At 44.8% G+C, this 23558-nt stretch overlaps 1 protein-coding gene across 2 annotated transcripts in view; it reads right to left on the bottom strand.

The window, feature by feature from the left end:
- ARFGEF3 (ARFGEF family member 3) overlaps window positions 1-23558 on the bottom strand; it is a 1236769-nt gene that overhangs the window by 837944 nt on the left and 375267 nt on the right. For both annotated transcript variants that reach the window (XM_069608078.1, XM_069608079.1), the window contains exons 7-8: window positions 13576-13618; window positions 6279-6363 (exon numbers count right to left, since the gene is read on the bottom strand). In XM_069608078.1, coding sequence (XP_069464179.1) covers window positions 6279-6363; window positions 13576-13618 — 128 coding nt within the window. The remainder of the gene's footprint in view (window positions 1-6278; window positions 6364-13575; window positions 13619-23558) is intronic.

The raw sequence follows: 23558 nt of genomic DNA, 5'->3' as shown, positions 1-23558 counted from the left end.
TATTCACCAAAGCCAGGTCCACTTCATATTTGCCCGAAAGGGGTATGAGGATCTGGGTGTCATCTGCATAATTTGTGTAGGTGACACCCAGTCTGTCCAACTTGTCGAACAATGGCTTGGTGAAAATGTTGTACATAGTGGGTGAGACACAGGAGCCCTGTGGGACTCCACATGTAATTTGGATGGGATCGGCACAGGTAGAGGTGGAAAATACTCTCATGGTCCGGTTGGCTAGAAAGGATTGGACCCATGCTATAGCTTCCCCTGTGAAATTGGCAGCGAGCTTGAGGTGGTTGCATAAAACTGCATGATCCACCAAATCAAAAGCTGCTGACAAGTCCAGTAGGAGTAGCAGCTCTGTTTTCCCACTATCCTTGAATTCCTCAATTTTAGTTTTAAGATCTATCAAGGCTGTTTCAGTGCCATGGAGAGGGCAGAAGCCCGATTGGCGCGAGCCTAGTAGATGGTTAGCTTCTAAGTAATCTTGAATTTGGAGATAGGCTACTCTATCGATGATTTTTAGTAGGAAAGGTACAGTGGTGATAGGCCTATAATTAGTTGGGATGGATGGATCAAGGGTTTGTTTCTTAAGAAGGGGGAGGAACCAGGATTCTTTTAGGTTAGTTGGCACTGTGTTGGATTTGAAATAGGAGTTAATGAGCTTCGAGATAAACGGGGCTAAATCTCTGGCTGCGTCCTTTATTATTTGAGCTGGGCAACTGTCGCCCTTACAGTTGGAAGGCTTCAGTGAGAGGATAACCTTTTCAGTGTCGATGATGGAGATAGGTTTGAAGCTAAAAGGGGGGATAGTATTAGGTTCAGTCACTAGAGGTGCTTGTTGATCAGTGGGAGAGAGGGGTCCTTTTTATTTGTTATTTTAAGCTGGAGGGTGGAAATTTTATTCGATAGGGCGTTCTGTATGTTAGTGTACCATAACTTGTCCTTGGGGACCGTGTCAGTTGGTTGGATGGGGGATTCCATTTCTCAGAGGATGGCAAAAAGTTCCTTGTTATTAGATTTGGCATGAGTAATTCTGTCATTGAATAAAACATTTTTTGTATTGATAATTTCTGTCTTGTAATATTTGGTGAATTGGGTTAAGTTAACTTTGTTGTCGTCAGTAGGAGAATTGCGCCAGATAGTTTTGAGTTTTCGTTTCTGCTTTCTAAGGTCCTTAAGTTGGGGTATGAACCAAGCATTAAGGTGGGCTTCTTGTTTAGCTTTGCGTAGTTTGGGTGGTGCAATAGTATCTAGTGCATGAGACATAGCTTTATTAAAGGTGTCTACTAGGGTGTCTGGGTCAGTATTGTTCTCCAGGCCATAGATAGTAGGCAGGAGGAGGGGGATGAGTTTTTCTGTAGTAATGTCTTTTTTACTTCTGGTGGGGAGTGGTGGTATCATTTTGATAATTTTAGGGCTGAGGAGGTCAAGTGTGGCAGTGAAATTTATTAGATAGTGGTCGGTCCATGGTTGAGGGATGATGTCAGTAATGACTATGTTGCAGTTAAGTTCAGATACCCAGTCAAGGGTTCTACCTTTAACATGTGTGGGGGTGAGGACTTTTTGGGTAAGGCCGTGGTCGTTTAGGATAGCTGTTATAGAGAGGGCATTTTTATTATCTGGCTCATTGAAGCCAATGTTACAGTCCCCCAGCAACAGCGTTTGCGAGTGATTTTGGGTATTGTTAGCTATGAGGGTTGTAAGGTCATCTTCGAAGGTTCCCAAGGGACCTGGGGGCCTATAGATCAAGTGAATAGTTAGCGTGCGCTTATTAGAGAGCTGCAATTTAGCTGAGAGTACTTCGCAGGAAGCACAGGGAGGTGAGGTGGTGAGTCTGATAGGCAAAGTAGTTTTAGCGATGATGGCTAGGCCACCGCCTTTAGCATTGGGTCTATCTACTCTGTGGATCTGGTAATTGTCAGGTACGGCTAGCATCAGGGAGGGTCCTGCTGCCTTGTGGAGCCAAGTTTCTGTTACGCAAGGAGGTCGATGCTGCTGTTTAGTATGTCAGCAATTTCAGTTGCATGGGCTACCATGGATCTGGCGTTGATAAGGGATCCAGTAAGTGATATAGTATTCTTAGGAATAGGATAGCTTGCAGATTTATCTGTGTGCTTGTTTCAACTCGGGTGTTTCTTTTTATGAAAGTGAATGGGATTCGGGGTCGGAGTTGAGGGTTTCGTGGCTTGAATTTGCTTATCCAAGTGCGTCTGTAAAGTTGGGGATCTAACAGTATTGTTTGCGCTATTTCTTTTGGGTTCATAAATGCAAGGTAGTCTTGCCCTAAGTCTCAGGTTTCTGTCTGTGGGGGGGGCTAGTGCTGTAGGTAGCAAAGGCCATGATTGTAGTTAGGAGGATCAGGGAGGTCAGGTTTCTACACATGGTAGTTAGAGTAGTTAAATGGTTCAAGTTACTTCCCTTACTTCGCTAGGATGTCTGGCTAAGGTGTCGCAATATAGATTGCGGGTGGCTAGTTATAGCCAGGGGTTCCATGATATTCAAGAATCACAATATGAACTAAAATACATGACTTAGAGTAGTTAGCAATGTGCAAGGCAGGCGACCCAAGGGTCTTAAATAGGTAACAGGATGCAGTGGCAAGCTACCAAGGGGTCTCGGATAGGTCACAGGGTGCAATGGTAGGCGACCAAAAGGGTCTCGGATAGGTCACAGGGTGCAATGGTAGGCGACCAAAAGGGTCTCGGATAGGTCACAGGGTGCAATGGTAGGCGACCAAAAGGGTCTCAAAAAGGTCACAGGGTACAGTTGTAGCAATGCGGCAGTCTAGGCAGTACTGGGTGAATGAGTGGGCACATTCATAGCATAGGTACAAAAGGCAAAGCAGATACCAGGCTTGCAGCAAATGTGGGCATATCAGGCAAAAAGCAATACAACATACATGGAGCACCAATCAGTAGTGAGGCACAGCAGGTTAGGTTATGCAAGTACACTACACTTACATCAAGTAAGGAGCAGTGCAGAGTACAAAAGGCACCATTGAAAAGTGTGGCATGTCAAACAGGCATTGCACCTCGAGCATGATCAGGCAGAAGAGCGATGTAGCATACATGTGGAGCAGATCAGAATATGTGCGCAGCAGGTTTGGATAATGCAGGAGGTAGGCAGACTAACTCAAGAATCGCGCACATTAGTCTGAGACAGGCGCAATAAGGGAGCATAGCAGGTAAAGCATAGGCAGTATGGCAGGTGTTAAACAGGGGTGCTGCTGGTGAGCACGTTGGTAGCAAACTGGGGGCGAGCACTATAGACGTTAAGGAGAGCGCTGTATCTCAAAGTCAATAAAGTACATTAAAGGTGGTGCAGGTAGCGTGGATTACCTTCCATTGCAGGTGGTCAAGCACTGCTGGTTGAGTTAGCCGGAGGGGCAATAGAAGCAAGAAGAATTGCAGATGTTTTTGGGCATAAGGACGTCGCCTGGCTGCGTGGCTGTGCTCGGTCAGCTCAGTCAGGGGGATGGCCTTCTCTCTGGGCCTTACCTCATTGGCCGGCTCTTGCCTGCCGGTAACTGGAGGCACAATGTGTTGCCAGTCAGCACCAATCCGGACGCAGGATGCAGGGTGCAGGTCAGGCAGGCATTCAGGACAAGGTCAGGCGCGGGGGGACCAAAGCGCGGTGGCCATCTTTAAATTACGGCGGCCATCTTTAAATTGCCTGACAAACGAATTTCGAGTGGAATGCAAACACATGGGCAATATGTGCTTGGAGGCTGCAGCTAAGTAAGGTGAGCAGCCTTTGTAGAGTATAGCAGACAGGTGCTCTTCAATAAAAGCGATTTTAGAGTGGATGAGGCGAAGATGTGCTGTGAGGATAACGAGGGCTCTCAGGCAGCTGATATTATGCCTGGAGCTTACCTCTTCCTCTCTGCATCTCGGGGGCAGCGCGGGCTGCTCCTACAGCGGGCTCAGCGACGGTGTGGCTACTGGACATCATGAGGAACAGACAGTGGTTGTGGATGTTTTGACTAGATGGGCCGAGGTGAAGATGACACCTCATGTCACTACAAAAAGTATAACTGAGTTTTTGGTAGAATTGTGTGAGCGTGAGGGCTACCCGGGTGTAGTTCTCACCGATAATGGTTCAAAATTTAAATCAAAAGAAATGGAAATGTATTTTGAAAAGCGAGCCATTGTACATACAAGTGCTATACATCACCCCCAAACAAATGGAATTGTGGAAAGATATAATACAATAATTAAGGAAGCCATCAGGTGGGCATGGTCCAATAGAAAGGAATGGAAGAAAGTGGCGAGGAGAACGATTGTTGCCCATAGATTTACCCCACATTGCACCACAGGTATTTCCCCATTCAAAAACAGTAGAGGAAGAAAGAGTACAACCAGGCTTTTTCCTGGCTGGATGGGGGTGTGCCAGGAATGGAGGTGGAGTTGAGGGGCGTGGAAGAGAAGATTAGAAATTGTAAAATGAAGAATAACTCTGCCCAGGACAACAGATGGTTATGGAGATGCAATGTTTCCCAGGTGGGACGTTGGGTCAGAATCAAGTTGCCAGGTGCGTTGCGTGTAGCTGGCTGTCGATGGTCTAAACCCATTGAAGTGATGGAGGTATTCAAGCATGCACTGGGGGCGAAAGATGGTAGGGTGTGGAATATGGAAAGGGTGATGATGATAGAATCGAGACTGTTTGAAAAGATTGTGAGAAGGATTGAAGATACAGGCTGTGAGGCTGGTGGAGTGTTGAAAGGATGGGAAAATCTTCCTTGGCAGGCATATCAGATATTTCGCCGTCCACTTTGAGATGGGGAAGGAGTTATAAACACCACATTACCTGGACGACTATACTGATTAGTGGAAGCAGTGGAAACATTGTGGTGCAAGAAAGGGTATGTGTAGTGCTGGGATGCATCGTGTCATAGAACCTATGACATGATGCAAGAGGTCGAGCCCGAGAGAGGAGGGAGTGAGGGACAGAGAGGACCGTTGGTGTGGCTGGAGAGCAGGGCTCGCATTATCCCCCGCAACTGCATATTATGTTAAATAAAAGAAAATAGTTTTACTCACGGTCTCCCGGTCGCATACTTGAATATACAAGTTTAAATGTTACACAAAGTTAAAACAATTAATATCTATACCCTTAGTAATTTACTCACAGGTAGCCAGATTCTATAAAGTGCAAGAGGAACAGCAGTCCTTTTAGTGTTAAGACAATAATGCCAGAATGCTAATTTCTTGGTGGAATCCAGATTGTGAACCAGCCGTCCTACATGGCATATGTGTCATCCAATCGACTGCACTCCGTTAGTACATGTTTTGCTGTTTCAGTTATGTTTTCCTCTTTACAGATTCGACAGACCCTTTTCAGAGGACACATTAAGTGCTGGTCCAGTCAGAAAGAGTACCGGAAGATGGGAAATACGCAGTAGAAGTATAAACCTGCTTAACAACGGGGAAGGATAAAGTAGAAGATACGGTTGTGCCTTCTTATAATTGTAGAGCATGAGAGAGACCTGAGAATATGGCTTCAGACTGGTCATATGGCCAAACTGTCTGCCCCAGTCCCAATTTTCTGTTTCGCGCACCAATGAGCTCTTGGGATCACAACAGCCCATATCCCAGTCAGGTGACCACTTCACCATCTTGAAAAATCTTTTAATTGATTTATCATACTCATCTGTCCCATGCGATCTGATCTCTGATTTCAAACGAGACAACCAAGGGCAGCTCAGGGTACTCAACGATCGATAAAGTAACCCCTGCTCAAACATAACACATGAAGAAGAGACCTCATTCTAGTCTTATAACCTCCATAGGAACCCAATGAGGTAGTCCGAATATGCCCTTCCAGAAAACGACGCTCAATGGCTCGTAGCCACGTGTAATCATGTATAGATAGGCTCTCTATGCCATAGAGGATCACTGGACAAAAACATTTCTTGTAGAGCCGGAGGGCACCCTTGATGCTAAAGCCACTCTATCACAAGTGGAGGCCAGGGCTCTGTGGGGAGACCCTTGTCTATTTCCATGGTTAGAAATTTTGATGGGCCAAATAGAAACAGAAGAAAGTGGCAGTTAGTGGACCTGGGGCTGTGCGACAGGAGAAACTGGAAGCATGGGCGGGACTAAGGAAGAAGGCAGAGAATGGAGTTACAGGCTGGAGGAGGAGCAGCATTCAGCTTTCTCAGAACCTGATTGGCTGTCACACTCTCTCAGGGTAATATTTAAACTAGTGTATAAGAGCATAGGGCTGTGTTCAACTTTTATTCTGCAACACAATAATCATTTCAAAATGGCAATACTTACTTGATGACACCTTGCAACTTATCACAAAGGACAGTAAGGACTGAGACAATATCATCACAGAGGGATTCCACTGACTGGCTTGTTCCTGTGCAAAGAGGATAATAGGGCATCAGTATTGTATATGAATAGTGACTGTACACGTTTCAATTACGCTCTTGATTTGTCCATTGATCTTCTTTCATGGTACTTTTTCATCAAAATAGCAAAGCAACAGGTACACAAGTCGTCTTTCTATGAACACCTCTCCAGGTCATGGATTTCAGGTTTAAAAATGCAAATGCATGAGAGCTGTGAGTTTCTTTTCATATAAACATTTAGTCTAGCACAGAATCCTTTCACTTAATCAGTGTGCCAATTTAAAAGCATCTATTATCCTATACGATTTATTGAATAATAAAACAAGGCTTTGTTGTATTCATATTTTCTAGGTATACACATGCGTTTGAAAAGCTCAGCCTTCACTTTACAGCCCAATACTTTAAAAAAGACAATTTTCCAATGTTGTCTGACAACCTACCTTTTGGCTTTTAATAAATATTTGCAGCATCTGTGTTGCTACAATGTTTGTATTCATTTGCATTATGAATAATAATTGGTTATTTATACCAAGGCTGAGGTTTCTAAGCACGGGCCCGGGGATCGAACCTGTGTTGCTCTGTGTCATCTTGCTTCCACTGAGCCATCCTCTCGAGACCAAGAATAGGGAACTATACATGCCATTTTGGGGTAGTTTTGTGCCTTCTTAAGAATCTGAGACCAACTGTGCATAGTGTTCGAACCTCTGGGTTTCCTGCATTTGAATTCATTTTAATGCCACATATAACTCTCTAGTTCTTGGGTGTTCCAGATTCATTTGATGGTTCTTTTATTTTATCTCATAAAGCAAACTTTAAAACTAAAACAAATAATGTTACCTGATTCCTAGGAAAATATTTGTCATTTAAATAATGTAATGTAATGAGGTTTTGTTGCAGTGTATGACATGTTTGCAGCTTTCTGTTGCTAGGGTCCAGGAGACGTTAATGGGAAGATAAAGAGGCTAGGAAACCAGAAGTCTTGAAGAATGGAGATCTGTAGAAGCAATTTTCTGATGCATGTTTTCTAGGGGGTTGTGGTGGGGGCACATAGGGGTATCCACATCCAGAGGGGAGGCCCAGGTGTAGATACCCAGCAAACTTCGTTATAAATGAGGTCTGTCCTCAGAACAAGGATGTGGGTTCTAGAGGGTTGTATGTGCTGGGCTGGTAGTCAAAGTGTAGAGTTCTGATGGCGTTGGCATGAGCAGCATGGGGAGAGTACTAGTGGGTTTTATGATGCTGTGTGGGCTGGGTAGCTGATGGGTGTGATGTTAGTGACAGATGGTCAAGGACAGGTCATTTACCGGGGGTTGGGTTACCGGCTGGAAGATCATAGCTATCATCATGTCCAGTTGCTTCATAATTGTAAAAGGTCGGGTGTTTAGAAAATTCCATTTGAAAGGTTTACTTGCCAGCTGTCTATTGTGACTCAGATCTGTGTGTAATGGTGAAGTGGCTCTGGAATGAGGCTAAGTGCCAGGAAAGAAGGTCTTGGATGTCATTGCGTCATGTTGGCTAGCAGTTTGAGATGTTGGCCAGGAGCCCTGTCAAGTTCTCATTGTCCCGGGCATGTTGTGATAGATGTTGTAGCAAGCCTGATCCAGGCAAGTTACTTGCATGCTCTGGAAGGAGCATCAGGGCCCCTTTCCTTCTTGCAAACTAGTGAACAACCATGTTTAAGGGATTTTTAGAAGGTCGGCTGGGCATCCAGTGTGTACAGTCACCTGGGTACTGAGGTTTCATATTTTGGTGGCTAGGTCTGAGAAGGAATTGCTTGCCTGGTGTTTACTGTTGAAGCCTAGGACTGTTTCTGAAGCCACCTTGCTGGAGCCGGAGACTCCTGCCTGACATTTGAATCCCGGCCATGGAATGTGTGATCAGTGATGCAGAACGACTTGAATTGTATTCGCTGTTTGAGCGGGAGCCAGTGAATAGTCTGGAGTTACATGGAGTCAGGCGGCTGCATTTTGTATTCTCACTCTATGCATGGCCTCTGCAAGTGCTTAGTCCTGAAGAAGAGAGTAACTCAAAAATCTAACATGGTGGAAAACTTGGAAAATTATCACCAACATCCCCTGGAAAATGGGATTAGGGACGAGATGAAAGCTGAATGACCAGGCCATAAACGGAGGGCAGGATGGCTAACAGCCCTGAGTGCAATACACAGATATTGACTATGCTGAGAAACATTCCACAGGAAACCTTATAAAGTGATTGCATAGGCCTAGCGTTCATTTGCCCACCCAAAATAATCAACTTTGCTTACAAAAAAAGTGTCTTTATTTCTGCACGTACAACTATCATATTTATTTTGTAGCACTACTGCACCTTAATGATTAGTGGAAAGCTAAAACAGTACATTTTCATGAGGCTTCCAAACATCAGGAGTTCTTAAACAGAGAGGAGTCTTTGGTGATTCCACAGCAGGGGATCCATGAAAGATAAAGTGGCTTTGCAGATTACCTCAGAGTGGCTAGCAGGGCAGGCTGTTCTCCTGCTGCGGAGAAGGTTGGGGGGGAAGCCCTGTGCTTGCAAGCAGTCTCAGCTGCCTTAATTTCCAGCAAGCCGCCTACTACGTAGCAACTGGCGGGGCAGGCAGTTCTCCTGCTCCGGAGGAGGTTGGGGTGGAGCCCTGTGCCTCCAAACAGTCTTAGGTGTCTTAACTTCCAGAATGCCACCATGGAGTCGCTGGCGCTGCCGCTTCGCGTTGGGTTGCTTCGACGGATGGAGAGACTCTTCTGCAGTCTGCGGCCTGGTGTGCCTTCGCTGCTGTTGACGATGGTCGCAGCGGCAATGCTGGATTCTCCATGGGATGGTGTTGATGGTCTTCCTTGAACTGTTGCTGGTGAAGTGGGTGTTTTTATTGGAGTCACTGGCAGTGTCTGTTGGGACTATTTGCTCTGGCTGTTACCTGTGGGCCAAGTCCTCCTCCAGTCTGACTACTTTGGAGTTGGTACAATTATGGACTTCCCTTGTACTAATGTACTCCACACTCCCTGCATTTTGTCAGCATGTTTGAACACTGATTTGGCCAGGTTTTTTCTTTTTCTGGCTATGATTTTGTTTTAAGGTTGCTTCCTCCGACTTTGGTGGGAGTGGCTTGCTTGTCCTACAGCTTTTTGCATATTATGTTGTTTGGACATGCACCTTGACCGTATTTAGGATTGCCATTCCCATTTCTTTCTTGCTGGTTTTCCTTATGTCTTATTTCTCTGTGGTCCTTTCTTTCTGTTATTTAAATTGTCATGATTTCAACTTTTCTACCAATTCATTAATTTTGTAAAGCGCCTTGGCGAAGGCACTCTAGAAACTAAATAAACAACAAAAAAGCAAGCCTCTTTGTACGTGATTAGCGATTTATCAGAAATGTGGTGAGGTTGCTTCTTGGGAATAAGGATTAACCTGCTACATCTTAACGGGAGAAGACTGTAATAAATTCACTGGTCACCCACTGCCATGTTCCTTGACCAGTGAACATCAACTACTTGTAAGAACAGCAACAGGCCATTTTTATTTGACAGGTGAATGATGGGTAGGTCGGCTTCCGGGAGTGTGATGTGCTTAATATAAGCAGTGGGAGTGGCCCTGTATCCACTGCTAGTGAGAAGGACGTAATATTTTTTCAGTGGGAACAGTACTATATTACCAGATCCCTTAGTTGTGAGGATGGCAGAATGTTCCTTACGAGTGAAGTGGGACACTATAACCCTAAATCAGGAAGAAGTGTTCCGGAAACTATCTTCCTGACCGGTGTACAAATAGCAAGATGGGTGGTTCAACTTTCCAAAGAGCATGGGCAGCAAAGAAGGGGCTGGGTGCTAATTTCCTTTGACTGCAACCTGAGCAAAGAAGTGGCTAGGTGATATACCCATGTGACTGAATTTGATGCAAATTTTATTAGACAGGTGAATGATGGGTAGGTCGGCTTCCGGGAGTGTGATGTGCTTAATATAAGCAGTGGGAGTGGCCCTGTATCCACTGCTAGTGAGAAGGATGTAATATTTTTTCAGTGGGAACAGTACTATATTACCAGATCCCTTAGTTGTGAGGATGGCAGAATGTTCCTTACGAGTGAAGTGGGACACTATAACCCTAAATCAGGAAGAAGTGTTCCGGAAACTATCTTCCTGACCGGTGTACAAATAACAAAATGGGTGGTTCAACTTTCCAAAGAGCATGGGCAGCAAAGAAGGGGCTGGGTGCTAATTTCCTTTGACTGCAACCTGAGCAAAGAAGTGGCTAGGTGATATACCCATGTGACTGAATTTGATGCAAGAAGCACCTTGGTGCTGTATCATTGGGGCTTTGTTGCGATTAGAGATCCTGGGTGCAGGGGGCATTACCACTAGACGAAGAACACTGGCACTATCTATTTTGACCATCTTGATACTTTTTTTACTTAGATTCGTTCTAGGGGAAAATGGCTTGCTTATTTGGATGGTCGGAAACTATGAATTTTAGGCATTTTCTCAGAACTCTTTTCTTTTTCTACTTGGGAGAGCAAACTAAAGACTCCAGAGGGAAGCATCTTTCGAGGAACGACTCATCACATCAGCCTACAGAGGGAGTGCAGATCTAACATATTGAGTTATTTCACCAATACAGACATTGTTCATTTAGAGCATTCCTGGAGAGGAATTTCGAATTGTATTGTAGACAAAAGCCTAGATTCTGTCAACGTTTATCCCACCTTCCCTCTATTAAGTTTGAACTATTACTTCATGCCACATGTTTTGTCAGTACATCACATTATAAAATGAGAAAAGGGATGAATCAAAGATGTGGATCGCACAGTCAAAGAGGTCAGACAGAGTAAAATGCAATATGTCTATGACGATTATGCATCTGGCGTTCCGGAAGAACCAGTACACTGGGCATGCCAGGTCTGCCAGCTTAGCACATTTCACCTTTTTATTAAGGATTGGCCTAGTGACTTCCCAAATGATATGCCACCTGAAGAAGTGTTGCTAGAAAATGACTTCATTGGCCCCCAAAGAATCTCTGAGAACTAAATAGTTCACAGCAAGATTTCTTGTCCTAAATGTAAAACCATTGTGAGGACTCCTTTTTGAGAACCAAGTGATATGATTATTCCCTCTACTAGTGGAGTTCACCAAGACAATGAACATGTTAAGTTATCTTTGCACTCTGCAAGCACTAGGCAGATGCCTTACAGTGCCCTGTAGATTTACATTATTATAGAAAACTATTTGTGAGAATTAGAGCTAATGGATTAGACTCCCACCATGCCCACATGAATCAATTTGGAACAAAAGTCTTTGTCGGAGGTTTCCAGGTCTCAAAGGGTAGCCTCCAGGTTCAAAAGAGCCTCTTTGACAAAATCTGACTGAGCATGTTTCTCACCTGCTGCAGAAAAAGCACGCCACCACGGGTCCTTTAATCAGCTAGTTAGAAGTTAGGCACATACTCCACCTTGGCAGCATTATGTCTTTGCAGCATGGCATGTGTTTTGTCATCCCCTTTTACCAGTAATGTTTGAACTAAGAAGGGAGCCTTTTACTGGATGGATTAGACAGAACACTCGTATCCAAGGATTGGGAGTCATGGTGGATCCCAGAAACATGTCCCGATTGCGCATAATCTTCATGATGAGAGCCCAGCTGTACCCTCATGGGTGAGATTCCTCGTGCTTTAAAATGAATTCTGACAAATCAATACATTTTAACGCAACCTGCTCTGAGGAACAGACAGCTCCCTCAAATCCACCTAGGAATTTGCACAGGCGAGAACAGGCTCCGTTAAGTATGACCTACTATATACCAGTGTTTCTTACTGAAGTCGGCAGAAATCTCAAGTGATGGAAGAGTTTGAAGGAATCCAATGTTGGACTTGTTATTCTCATTAAAGTGAAACTTATCCCTACGTTGCTCTACGTAATCAATAATAATAGTCCTAATAGTGGTGTACAAAATATGGGCGACCTTGAACTGAAAAGGAACCTGGCTCAAATAACCTGTTATATGGGATCTTTCACGCTGCTTGTTGTTTTATATAGTATATTCCTTATGGGAAATATAATTTCAAAGTTACGATCCGAATGTCACAAGGCCTAGTAGGATTGCATTTGTTTTGTCCCCCCACCCTCTTGTCTTGTTGCGCCTCGAAACACATTGTCTATACGCGCATTATAAATACCCAATAAATAAAATAAAGTGCTTGATAACTTGTGATATTAATACCAAGTATTGTTACCCACTCTTTGTGGTATTCAGTTTCATAGATGGAGGCAAGTGTTGGCCCTGGGAATAATCGAACTGGTCCGTGGCTCCTAATCAGAGGCATGCAGACTACACACAGCCACTTCCTAGAGAAGTGTTATTAAATCTGCAAAGGAAAATGTAAACATGTGTTTGAGGCAATACTTTCTGAACAATGGCTTAAATAATCCTTCGGAGCCTACACTGGAAGGGGCAGGGCAAGTGAGGGTTGAGTGTCCCCACTATGAAGACATATCTCTTTACCTCCGTAATCGCCTGTCCCATGAGTTCACAAAGAATTGGTCCACACTACACAAACATGATTGGGAATCCCATGCACGCATCCACCATGAATTCTCCGAAGGTTCTGTAGCAAAAGCAGGGAAAGTTATCTAAATTAACCTCACTTACTCTACACTCCTGGATGATGTGCCAGAGCAGCACATAGTAGATGGACCTCCACCAGAGGTACCGCCGGATGTTTGGCAGCAAGTCGGTTAACACAAAGCGGATAAGGAGTGCTGCCATAGTGGTAGCCCAGATACAGGGGTGTTGCTAGGTCTGGAAAAGATCTGGGGCTACGCTAATGTCGAGTCTGTATGGACTCGGGGCTAGCTAGCCTTTTGGGTGGGTGTAGCCCAAGATTCTATCCGGGGCTACAACCAAAAGAGCCGGGGCTATAGCCCCCTAAGCCGCCTCCCCCAGCAACGCCTCTGGCCAGAGAGGAGGGGACACCAAAAGGCACCCTGAGCAATACAGTGAGAGAGATAATCTGCACTGACCGAAAACGGTGTCCTAAAGAATTCTGGTCATGCCGGTTGAACCACAAAGGGGAACACAGTGCCTTTTCAAGGAAGTGAACAAAGTCAGTTGTGCCACGAAAGATAAGGTGTGGCACCTGTTATGATTCTAGAACTGGGACTGTAGATTAATATTTGCAGAACGTCTGCTAAAGCTGTTAATCGCCACGAGCACAGAATTAAAATTATACCATATTCATACCTTGACTCCGGTTGTCTGGCAGGACTTCATTGTTCTCCGTGTTCTGGTGAAGCAAGACAGATGCAGTACAATTAGATATTACAAAGTGCGTTTCAAAACAACACTGTGCAAATTGCAAGAATCATTTCATTGGGGATTTCTTAGATTCAAAATCCATTTCTGACATTTTTGGGACTAGCCATGTAGGAAATAATATTTTCATAGTGCTCATACCAAAAAAAAATCAACATCACAGCAGAAGATGGCACAAGGGTATCAAATTTGGTGCTGAGGAAGTGGGAAACCAGGAGCTCTCCTCAGGTGTTTGGTTTCATAAGATGTGGTAAAATGTGGAAATGGCTGTGCCTTAGTTCGGTGCAATCCAGTTGTTACACAGACTTTCTTTTTAAAGTCTGCAGCTTGGTCGGCCACTTTTTGTCAATTCGACCAAACACATATACAAATACATAGGTATATGTATATGTGGGGGCTGGCATGAGGTTACCCCCATATAAAACAAACAATGGCAAACGCTTTGGCTTTTGTATAGGCATAGAAAAGGCATTTGCCAGGCACTGCAATCGTGGTATTAACTAGCTATCGGTGGGAGAGCTGCAAAATGGTGCGAGTACCTGGGCATATAATATCAGTGCTTGGTAAAAGCCCAATACCTATACACAAGCGAAAAACGTTTGGATTTGCCAATGCTTGTTTTTAACAAGACTTAAGTGATGGGCATGCATAGTGCTTATATACTGAGTGGCTGAAGGCAGACCTGGTTAAGATATTTTTATTACACCCGTACACACTTACAGCTCCAATGAAGTAATTAACTCTCAGAAGTTTGACATTAAGGCTTGAAAGAGTGAGCTAAACAAAATCCCAGGCAATGTGTTTTGGGTGGGAAGGAGCAGGAAGTGGGTGGGAATGGCCACAGGGATTAACATGGGCATGGACAGTCAATAACCAAATAAAACATTCAAGTTTTTTGTCTCTACTCGTATGCCATTTCTACCAAGCTGTACTCGAATGCAATAGTTTCGTCTGACAGGCAAAACTAAAAAAGTTGAAGTCAGGTCGGCCAAAACTAGTCGACCACACTGTAGATTTTCAAATGAAAGTGTTTCAAACAACATTTGTGGTCTTTATCAATTGCTAATTATCTGCTTTTAATTTATGTTTTAATGATTACATGTATTAGCTTCAGATAATTTACAATTGATTGGCTCAAAGTCTCGCATTTCCAAGTAGCTGTTGCAAGAAACCACAGAGAGAAACAAGAGTAAGAATAAGTTACTTTCCCCAGTGACCATTCTCCTGATTAAGAGTTGTTCTCTCACTAGATATAAAGCATCAGTATTACCCATCATGGAAACGGGGCTTAGTAATCCCTTACAAAACACATGCAATAAAGGGAATTCCGCTGAATCCCTCATACTGGATCACTTGTTATGCTGCAGCTGCTGGCCAGGGATTCCCACCCTGAAGACTGGGGCATAGAAGCATAAGTTCAGTGCTGGAGTGTGTGAATCGACTGAGAAAAAACTGCATGGGGGAGAACTTACAACACTGGATCAAAAGGATGTGTGGTATTTAGAGGCAAACGTGGAGATAGAAAACGATATGGAGATGACGATGACTTCATTAAGCCAACCCATATTTTGTTCTGCAGGTTTTTTAGAGAAACACAGGCAGCTTTCGTACACGTGAAGCAGTGGATGCTGTTTAAACGGAACAGAAGTCTAGCAAGTATAGAGTGTGAATTAATTCAATTTTACAGTTCATGGATATGAAGAATGATTTGTGTAATGGCTGAGGTGATCAATATACGATGCCAAGCCAATCTGTGCATGTACAGGTATTCTATTCATTATAACACAGTCTTTCATTTGTAAATCAATCAGAGGTAAGATTCTTTTCAGATTCTTGTCACCCTTATAACCATAATCCTCAGTCCCTTCTTCACTCCATTGACTCAGGGTCTGGATCCAAAGGCGATGGCCGTGCCCTGGCCACCTGAGTGAGAGACCCACTGGGACTAGCGGGTGAGACACCTTCTGGTTTCTCACATACCCTTCCCCTATGCGATGTAGCCGCATTTATTTCACAGGGAAATCGGGAAAGGAAATCTACGTTCCCCTGGTCTTTACCTTTCGGTATTCCATAGTGAAACAGTAGGGTTAGAGGTCCAAGAACCATTGCATGACTCGAGAATTAGAGTCCTTTCGTTGACTTATCGATACTAGAGGTGAGTGGTCTGTGACCAGTGTGAACTTCCTTCCTAGAAGATAGTATCTTAGATGGGTGATTTCCCATTTGATGGCAAGGGCCCCATTCCAACACAAAGTAGTAGTTCTCCTGTGGGAAGAGTTTTCAACTAGTGAATAGAATAGGGTGTTCTATTTATCACTAATTTGCGATAAAACTGCTTCTAACCCTGTGTGAGAGGCATCAGTTTCGAAAAATCTACAACCTTTATGATTGGATTCTGACACAAGGTTTGTTTTAAGTTTTTGTGACATGCATCGTTCTCATCAGTCAAATGAACCTTTTGGGGTTCAGCGTTCTTTAATTTATCCGTCAACCTAACTGTTCTAGCTGAGACATTTGGCATAAAACTACAGTAATAACCAATCAATCTTAGGAATGCCCTATGGTCTCCCTTAGGCGTGGGGTCTCTAGGATGGCTTTCACTTTTTCACATTGCTTTGTGGGGATTGAGCCAAGGGAAGAAAAGTCACAAGACACGGAATAGAGTGGCACAATGTATGATGGTCCTAGCTAAATGCGGGGTCGCGATATCTTGGAAAAGTGCCGGGAGGACGTCGATAAGGCACTGGCTTCAGGATGTACAGCAATGGAGCATGGCAGAGGTGGAGCATATGCATTTTGGGTTAGGTCTTCTTAAAGTGAATTAAAAAGAAAAATACAGGTTAACCAAATAAAAAACAATACTTTTAGATTTCAGAAAAAAAACAAGCCACACAAAACTGGCTAATCTCTCGCACAAAGTGCCACAAATGGCTACGCACCATCATAATGATATGCAAAATAGCACCTAACTAGCAAGGACATTGTTTAGGAAGAATTAATGATCAAATGTCTGGCTTAGTCTGTAACTCACACGCAGACACAGAGCTCTACAGGTTGCAGTGCTCCCAGGAGGTGATGCAGAGGTTTAGACGGCCAGCAACAAAACGCCTGTTTTTGCATGTGCCCTTTATTGTCATTAGATATCTTGCACGCCTGCCGGGATTCTATGGAAAATGTTTCATTGCCTGTCAAGGCTTTGTCCTTCATGACCCATCGATGCTACGAATCCCAGTCAAGCGTCCATCACTTTGCACCTGGACTCAGTTCTGCACAGATTCCACCTCTTCTACCTGTGCTCCGTTAATTGCCCTGCCATGTTCTAGTGGCGTGGCCCGCTGGCCAGTCCACAATTGGTAAGCCTGGAATCTGAAGTGGAGTCTGAGACCCTAGGAAGTGGGTCAGACACCTAGATTCCTGATTACTCTGACTCCTTCCCCAGCCCACTGGTTTCCACTGTGCGGCTGCCCCAGACACTTTTCACCTTAATGTTCTGTGAGACACGCGGTCAAGGGAAGATGGCTGATTGTGCTCTGCCAACACTTCTGGCCCACTTGCCTTTCCAAAGCAACTGGCTACCTCACAGTGACTATTGGGAAGGTGAAACGTCCAGTGCTGGGTCCCAACAGCTCCTCCTTCTGGTAGGAAGGATAGGTCAGGGGCAACGCCTTTGTCTTGATAGCAAGACAACCCAGCGCAAAACAGGTTCGAATCCCGATCCGCACTTAGAAACCACTTGTTGGTATTAAGTGCGTTATAAATGAACAATTATTGTGACATAAAAACAAAATAACTGCAAATTGCTGGATCTCTTCATGCGCCATAGAGGGCTGAATCCCGCTTGGTGCTGTCGTCTGTGCTTGTGCAGCAGTGAAGCAACCCAACAAATATCTACATTTCGAAATTCCACACTCAATATGAATGTTTCAAGTTTATTCATGCATTTGTTAACCTAGAACAACATATAATAAAGTATGTTTGAAACTTGAAACATTGCTATCGTGTACCATGTCTTCATTTTTAATTCTAAGTAGTGCTTAATATCACTGACAAAAAAAAGGTTTCTGGCCCTAGAATTAAAGACAAAGCAAAAAAGTTAAAAAATGGGAGAGTCTAGAGCTCTGCAGAAATGGAGAAGTGCATGCCGGGAGAGTTACTCTATGTTAAAAGCTGTGCTGCATCCTCCTGCAGATTCAATTTCGGGTGCATGAATATTAGGGCACACTACCCACATTCTTTTCACGATGCACTGGTCGCCATAGCACTTTGTATTTAAACTCCATGGCATCACCAACAATGAACACCCTTGTTATGGAGCACCCTAATTAGTCTGAAAAGTTGCAGTTCTGGGGGTTCCAGAAGGATGAGTAGAGATTGAGTTATTCTTAGGCTAACTTTCCCCAATTAATGTTCCAATTGTCTGCCCAGACACGTTAAGCCACAGTTACATAGGTCTGGCATGAATTTCCAAACCAGATCGGACTGTTACAATGTTTAGGGGTATTTAGGAGAGTCTGAAAGACTCACTACTTTTAAACCAGCTGTTCCGCCTTATTTTTGACTCTCTCTGCACTCAGGAGGGTTAACAACCATATTTGTGCTCACTGCACCCTTCACAGAGGAGAAATAAAGATTTGCATATCAGTTGTCCCAGACACAAAGAAGATCTGTCCCTTAACCACTCCCAGCGAACATTGTAAGTGACCAGTGCTGTGGGCCAGGACCAACCATTCTGAAACCGATATTCTGTGCAAGAAGAGCAGATCCTGAACTTGAGTATCCTGTCCTCAAGTCCTTTCCGAAGGCCTCACAGCAACCGGTGGGCCTGACCAGCCAAAGCTCCCTTTTCTCCCATTCACTGAACCAGTCGCTCCTTGTTCCCCACATCCTGAACAACAGGGAGGGCCCTGGTGCTGGTGTCTGTGTTCCTCAAACCTGCCAAACTATTGCACTGCCTCTAAACCAGCTTGACACAGCATTGTGTCGTAGCGAAGCACATCACCTGTTAGGCCTGAAGCGTCGGCTCAAAGCCGGAACCCGAAGTGAATCTCTGGAGGGTCACTCGCTGACTTTAATCGGGGGTTACAACCATGGCTCGGCCCAGCTAGCCCGACAATCGCCACCTTATTGAGTGCACATCGATGCACCCTTGATAACCACTTCAACGACCGTCACCCGCCGACTGGAACTGCTATAGCGTCACTCGCCGACCTCTCCCTGTGGCCAAAGCCCATCTTGGCCCGGGCTAACTGTAAAGTGTTCTTGGGACTGCCCCGACCTGCAACATTGAACAGCCGCCATTCGACCACACAGAGCCCCCGCATTCGACCATACTTGAGACTGCTCGCTGCCAGACCCTCCACGATCCTCCGTGCCGGACTGAGCCTGATCAGCTCGCATCAATGTTTGAACCTGGATCTGATGCGTCAGCCCACCAAGAACTGAATCCAAATACTGTGACACTGAACTGCCACCACTGTCTGCTTGGGTCCTAGAGACTGGTTAGGTCACGATCACTCCCATTTTCAACCCAATATCCTGTTCATGGTAGTACCTTACCTACCACCGCTAGAACTATGCTCAGAGTGCTACTTTCTCCAGTCTGTCACATCTTCTGTTTTTTCCTTTGGGATGGGATTTTGTATAGTAATCTCTTAATTCTACTTGCAGATGGTGTGTTTTATTAAAGTGTTTATATTTTTATAGAAACCTTGATTGGACATACCCTTTATTTTGGACTGTGATACTGTGTTGTTTGTGTCGCTACTGGTTCACTTCACACCCTGTGCTCTCGCACCTCGAACAGTCTCATGTGCTCGATGAAATTACTAATAATGATTGCAGACCCAAATAACCGGACAGACTTAAAGAAGATGGCAAAGTACCACTTTATAGTCAGCTGAAATAAAGTAGGGCAATCTGGCGAACAACAAACTGTAGTCCATGCACTCACACTTCAATTTCGATTACACAAAGGCTTTATACCTCAATATGCGTTATCTATGACATCATCCTACGTGGCAAACTTAAAAACCTATTGAAGGGAGGGATTGGTTAAGGGAACATATATACCTATATATCATATAAGTATTATTAATATCACTGGACGCCCCTTTTCTAGTAGGCACTCCTTGAACCACCTCTAAATATGTGTAATACAGGTTATAGCAAAATAACAGCAGTGGGTTGGCCTGTGCAACAGGGTATAGCATGCTGCTACATAGACCCTCTGATTGGCTGGCATTCTATCCCAACGTTGGACTTTCAGCTCGTTAGCAGCAAGTAAGCAAAATGAAACAGGTGCAGAGAGCAACGTCAGACTACTACCCACTTGCCCAATTAGTCCATCATCTTTTTGACTTCTGAGTAACGTGTTAGGAGACCACAATTTTGTCAATTTCGTCCTTTTATTTACTGCCATTTGATTTAATTAATCTAGGTGTCATTACTCCTCTTGGCCTCTGGAGACTTGATCACTCCACCTTGCATGGGCGTTTTGCATCTTTGATTGTCCAATACTTGGCGCTTGCAGATGTTTTCTTCTTTGCTTAATCTAAGGGAAATATGTCTTACATACATGGCCTATTATTTTGGCTCCCTTTGTGCCTGGCCATTATTCCTTGAAGTGGCATCCTTGATCCGAGGCCAATAGACTCTCCCTTATTACTGACACAAAGCTGTTTTCCAGCATCTTCTGACTCTACAACCCTGGTCTGTCTCTGAGGTAGCTTGATTGGTTTCAACACAAGTCCAAAATCCATCTTTTTCTCATGGCCGCCTTGGCCACATTATATTTTCATCTGCAGCAAGCTTCTATATGTCTCAGCTACCTTGCGTTTCTGCATATATACATTCACTTAATCTCTCCTCACTTATTTATTTGGTGCATATGATTTCTTCATATTCACTTACATATTTCTCTTATCACTCCAGTTACATCTTTAACCTTTAAGTATTTGCAAATCGTTTCAATGCGTCTTCGTGTCTTTTCTTCATGACGTCTCTCTGCTCTTGTTCGATTTCACTTATAATTCTTCTATGTCCAATGGTGTGTGCAGACATCCTTCTACCCTTTCAGTGTTGGGGCACATTCAATACGGTTGTCTGAGTGCATATCGTCTCTCATACACTCAATGCGGTATTGGATCAATATCTTGTGTTCCACATAGGGCTCTTCTTCTGCTATTCCAATATGGTGAAGGCGAGGGGGCGGGAGCTAACGATGACCTATTACTCTGCTCCTCTACACCCCTCCTGAACGTATAGCCTTCCCTCGGTCCGCGTTACAACAAAAGGCGAAGGAGGTATACCTCTCGATTGTCCCTGTTTTATCTTTAAGCTTGCGTTGTGATTGTAGAAGTGTAGGGGGGAGTGGGCCATTTTACCCCTACTCACCCTTGAACTCCTGCAAGGCAGAATCCAATTCGTCACACCTAGACTGACAAGTGTTATGGGGGACAGTATGATAAAGCCCCAACAAGACTAGGAGTGATAAGGGGAGCTTGGGGGTCCCTTTGTATACCATCTCTGGGGTCTGCATCACAATATGGGTGGTGGGCCCCGGCTGCGAGAGCAGAAGACATTGGCGTGCCATATGATTTCAGGTGTGCGGAGAGAACGGTATACAAGACATGGTAGAATATACAGTTTAGCTGGTATCCACGGGGACGTCACTCAGCCTGTTCTGACCTCTTATGACCTCAAACCCTTCCCTGGAGTCTACTCGACTGGAGACTGGGCCTTGTTTTCTTGGAAAGTGTGCTCTCCGTCCTGCTTTCAGCACAGGGGCGCGTTGATTGATGCAGGCTCGTTGCTGCCTAGTTACTTCACTGGCAAGAGTCCGACAGGTAAGTATAATGAGTCTTTTGAACAGTTCTCTAACTTCGTTCCTTTCCTTCCTTAGATGATGGCCGGCGTCCGGGGATGACGACGTGCTGCTGAGATGAGTAGCGCTGAAAGTGAATGAGAGCGCCATGCGAGATGCGACCCTTTCGTATTTGTATTGAACTGAGTTCTTTTTCTGTGTTTTTTAGGTGCCGCGACGTTTTCAGCGTGGATGCCGGTTATGAAGAAGAAATGCGGCGAGTATGCGCGGTATGCGGCGCCTCTAGATGTTTCCACGCTAACCTGGAGTGCCTTTTCCCTCTTACAGATGGATGAGAAGTTCCGGAGACAGAGTTCCCCCAGAGCGGCTGGGATTCAGGTAAGCGTTTGAAGCTCGTACAGTCTTTGAAGCTCATACAGTCTTTAAAAATAAGCAAAGACTTGCTGAATGCTTACTAATGCCTTTTTTCTGTTCTTTTCCCTTTTCCTTAGGAAGCAGCGTGCCGGGATGGGAATGACACCGCCGAAGATGCCCGCTGAACAGAAGAAGCAATGAATGATGGGCAGAAGCACCGCAAGGTAAGGCTGTTCCTAACGGTGTTCTTGTTCTTGCAGGAGCTGAGCGCAGAAGAAAGATGCAGGCCTACTGGAAACCGATCCGAACACGGTGAGTGTCACGCTGCAGGTGCAGAAAACACAAAGCATGTTTCTCAGCCTGGGCGTGGCTTAAATAGTCTTCTGGGTATCCCAGGTGTCTCTGGGCTGACCCACAGCCAAAAGACTAGACTGCACATGCAGTTCTGGGAACCGAAATATGTGGGGGCATCCATCTTGTCCCCATCAATGCACTACAAGTCCAATCCCCAATGTTATCCTATTGGAGTGAGTGAGTCTGGTGCCACAAGCGCCAAGTCTGACTCCAAGTGGGTCTTTGGAGGGATGGAGAGGCCCTTGAGGGCCATGTAGGTGATCGTGGCCTGGCTCCAGCCTGACATCTTGGAGGGCTGGGGACATGAGGGGCAGGAATCATGACACCGGGTGCAGGAACTTCAGGAACACTCTAGGCAATACTACTATACAGTGCCGCACAGCCTTGGGTATGCAGCCTCTGTATCAATCCTTATGCCCTGTTGCTTGCTCCAGTGACGTGCATGCATATGTACTTCCCAAACAAAAATTCATTAAACTTCTTCTGTCAACACATGCTTACTCCCAAACAATCACTCATAAATATACAACGCAACAGACTGGAGCATAAAACTGGCTCGGGCACCACTGAAAAATTTGCCCACATGAAAAAGTGGCTCGCAGTTGCAAATGCCAATGCATTCCTTTTGTGACAGACAGTTTAAATAGCACCAATGGTGGAATTTTTTGATAAAATGTAATGCACATTGTGCAATTTAAAGAATACTAGCAAAATGTACCAGTTCTCCGAACGGGTTCTGTGGAGAGACATGACAGCGCTCACATAAATTGTTGAAAATCAATTATCCTGTAGGTCGCTGTTCCGATTCACTTATCGCTTGATGTGCTTTGCACTGTGAAGTAAACTGCACTAGGAATGGGTGTGTGCGGCTGGCTGATAAACCCCGGAGCAGACGTTGGGGGAAGGCGTGCGTTGGTGTGTTGCTGCATACTCTGACCTACTCTGCTCCCTCCCCACCTGTTGCCTCACCCTGGTGTGATGCAGTTTGTTGCGGTGCATTGCAGTGCAGATGTTCCAGAAACCTTGCACTCTAGGGTTGAGGACCGGTCCTTTTGCGACCACATTGATATTTCGCCGATTTCAGGCAATCGTCTCATGTGTGAAGGAGCTGGAATCCGGGGAAAGGGGTGTGGTGTCCAAATGTCATGTAGCCAGTAATGTCCGGAGGGTCCTAACAGGTGACTATGCACATTTTGGTGAAGATTGGTGCAATGGTGTGGAATTATATAAGGAACAGCGCTTTGCAAAGGCACAAACCAACAAACAAATTTTAACTTTTTCTGAAATCCGTGGAACGGGGTGGGGTGTCCAAATGTCATGTAGCCAATGTTGCCTGGAGGGTCCTAACAGGTAAATGCACAATTTGGTGCAGATTGGTGAA

The sequence above is a fragment of the Ambystoma mexicanum genome, chromosome 4q (assembly GCF_040938575.1).
Source record: "Ambystoma mexicanum isolate Mex_15411 chromosome 4q, UKY_AmexF1_1, whole genome shotgun sequence".
NCBI classification, from domain to species: domain Eukaryota; kingdom Metazoa; phylum Chordata; class Amphibia; order Caudata; family Ambystomatidae; genus Ambystoma; species Ambystoma mexicanum.
Note: the sequence above shows the minus strand (reverse complement) of the source record. Positions and strands in the feature narration are given on the sequence as shown.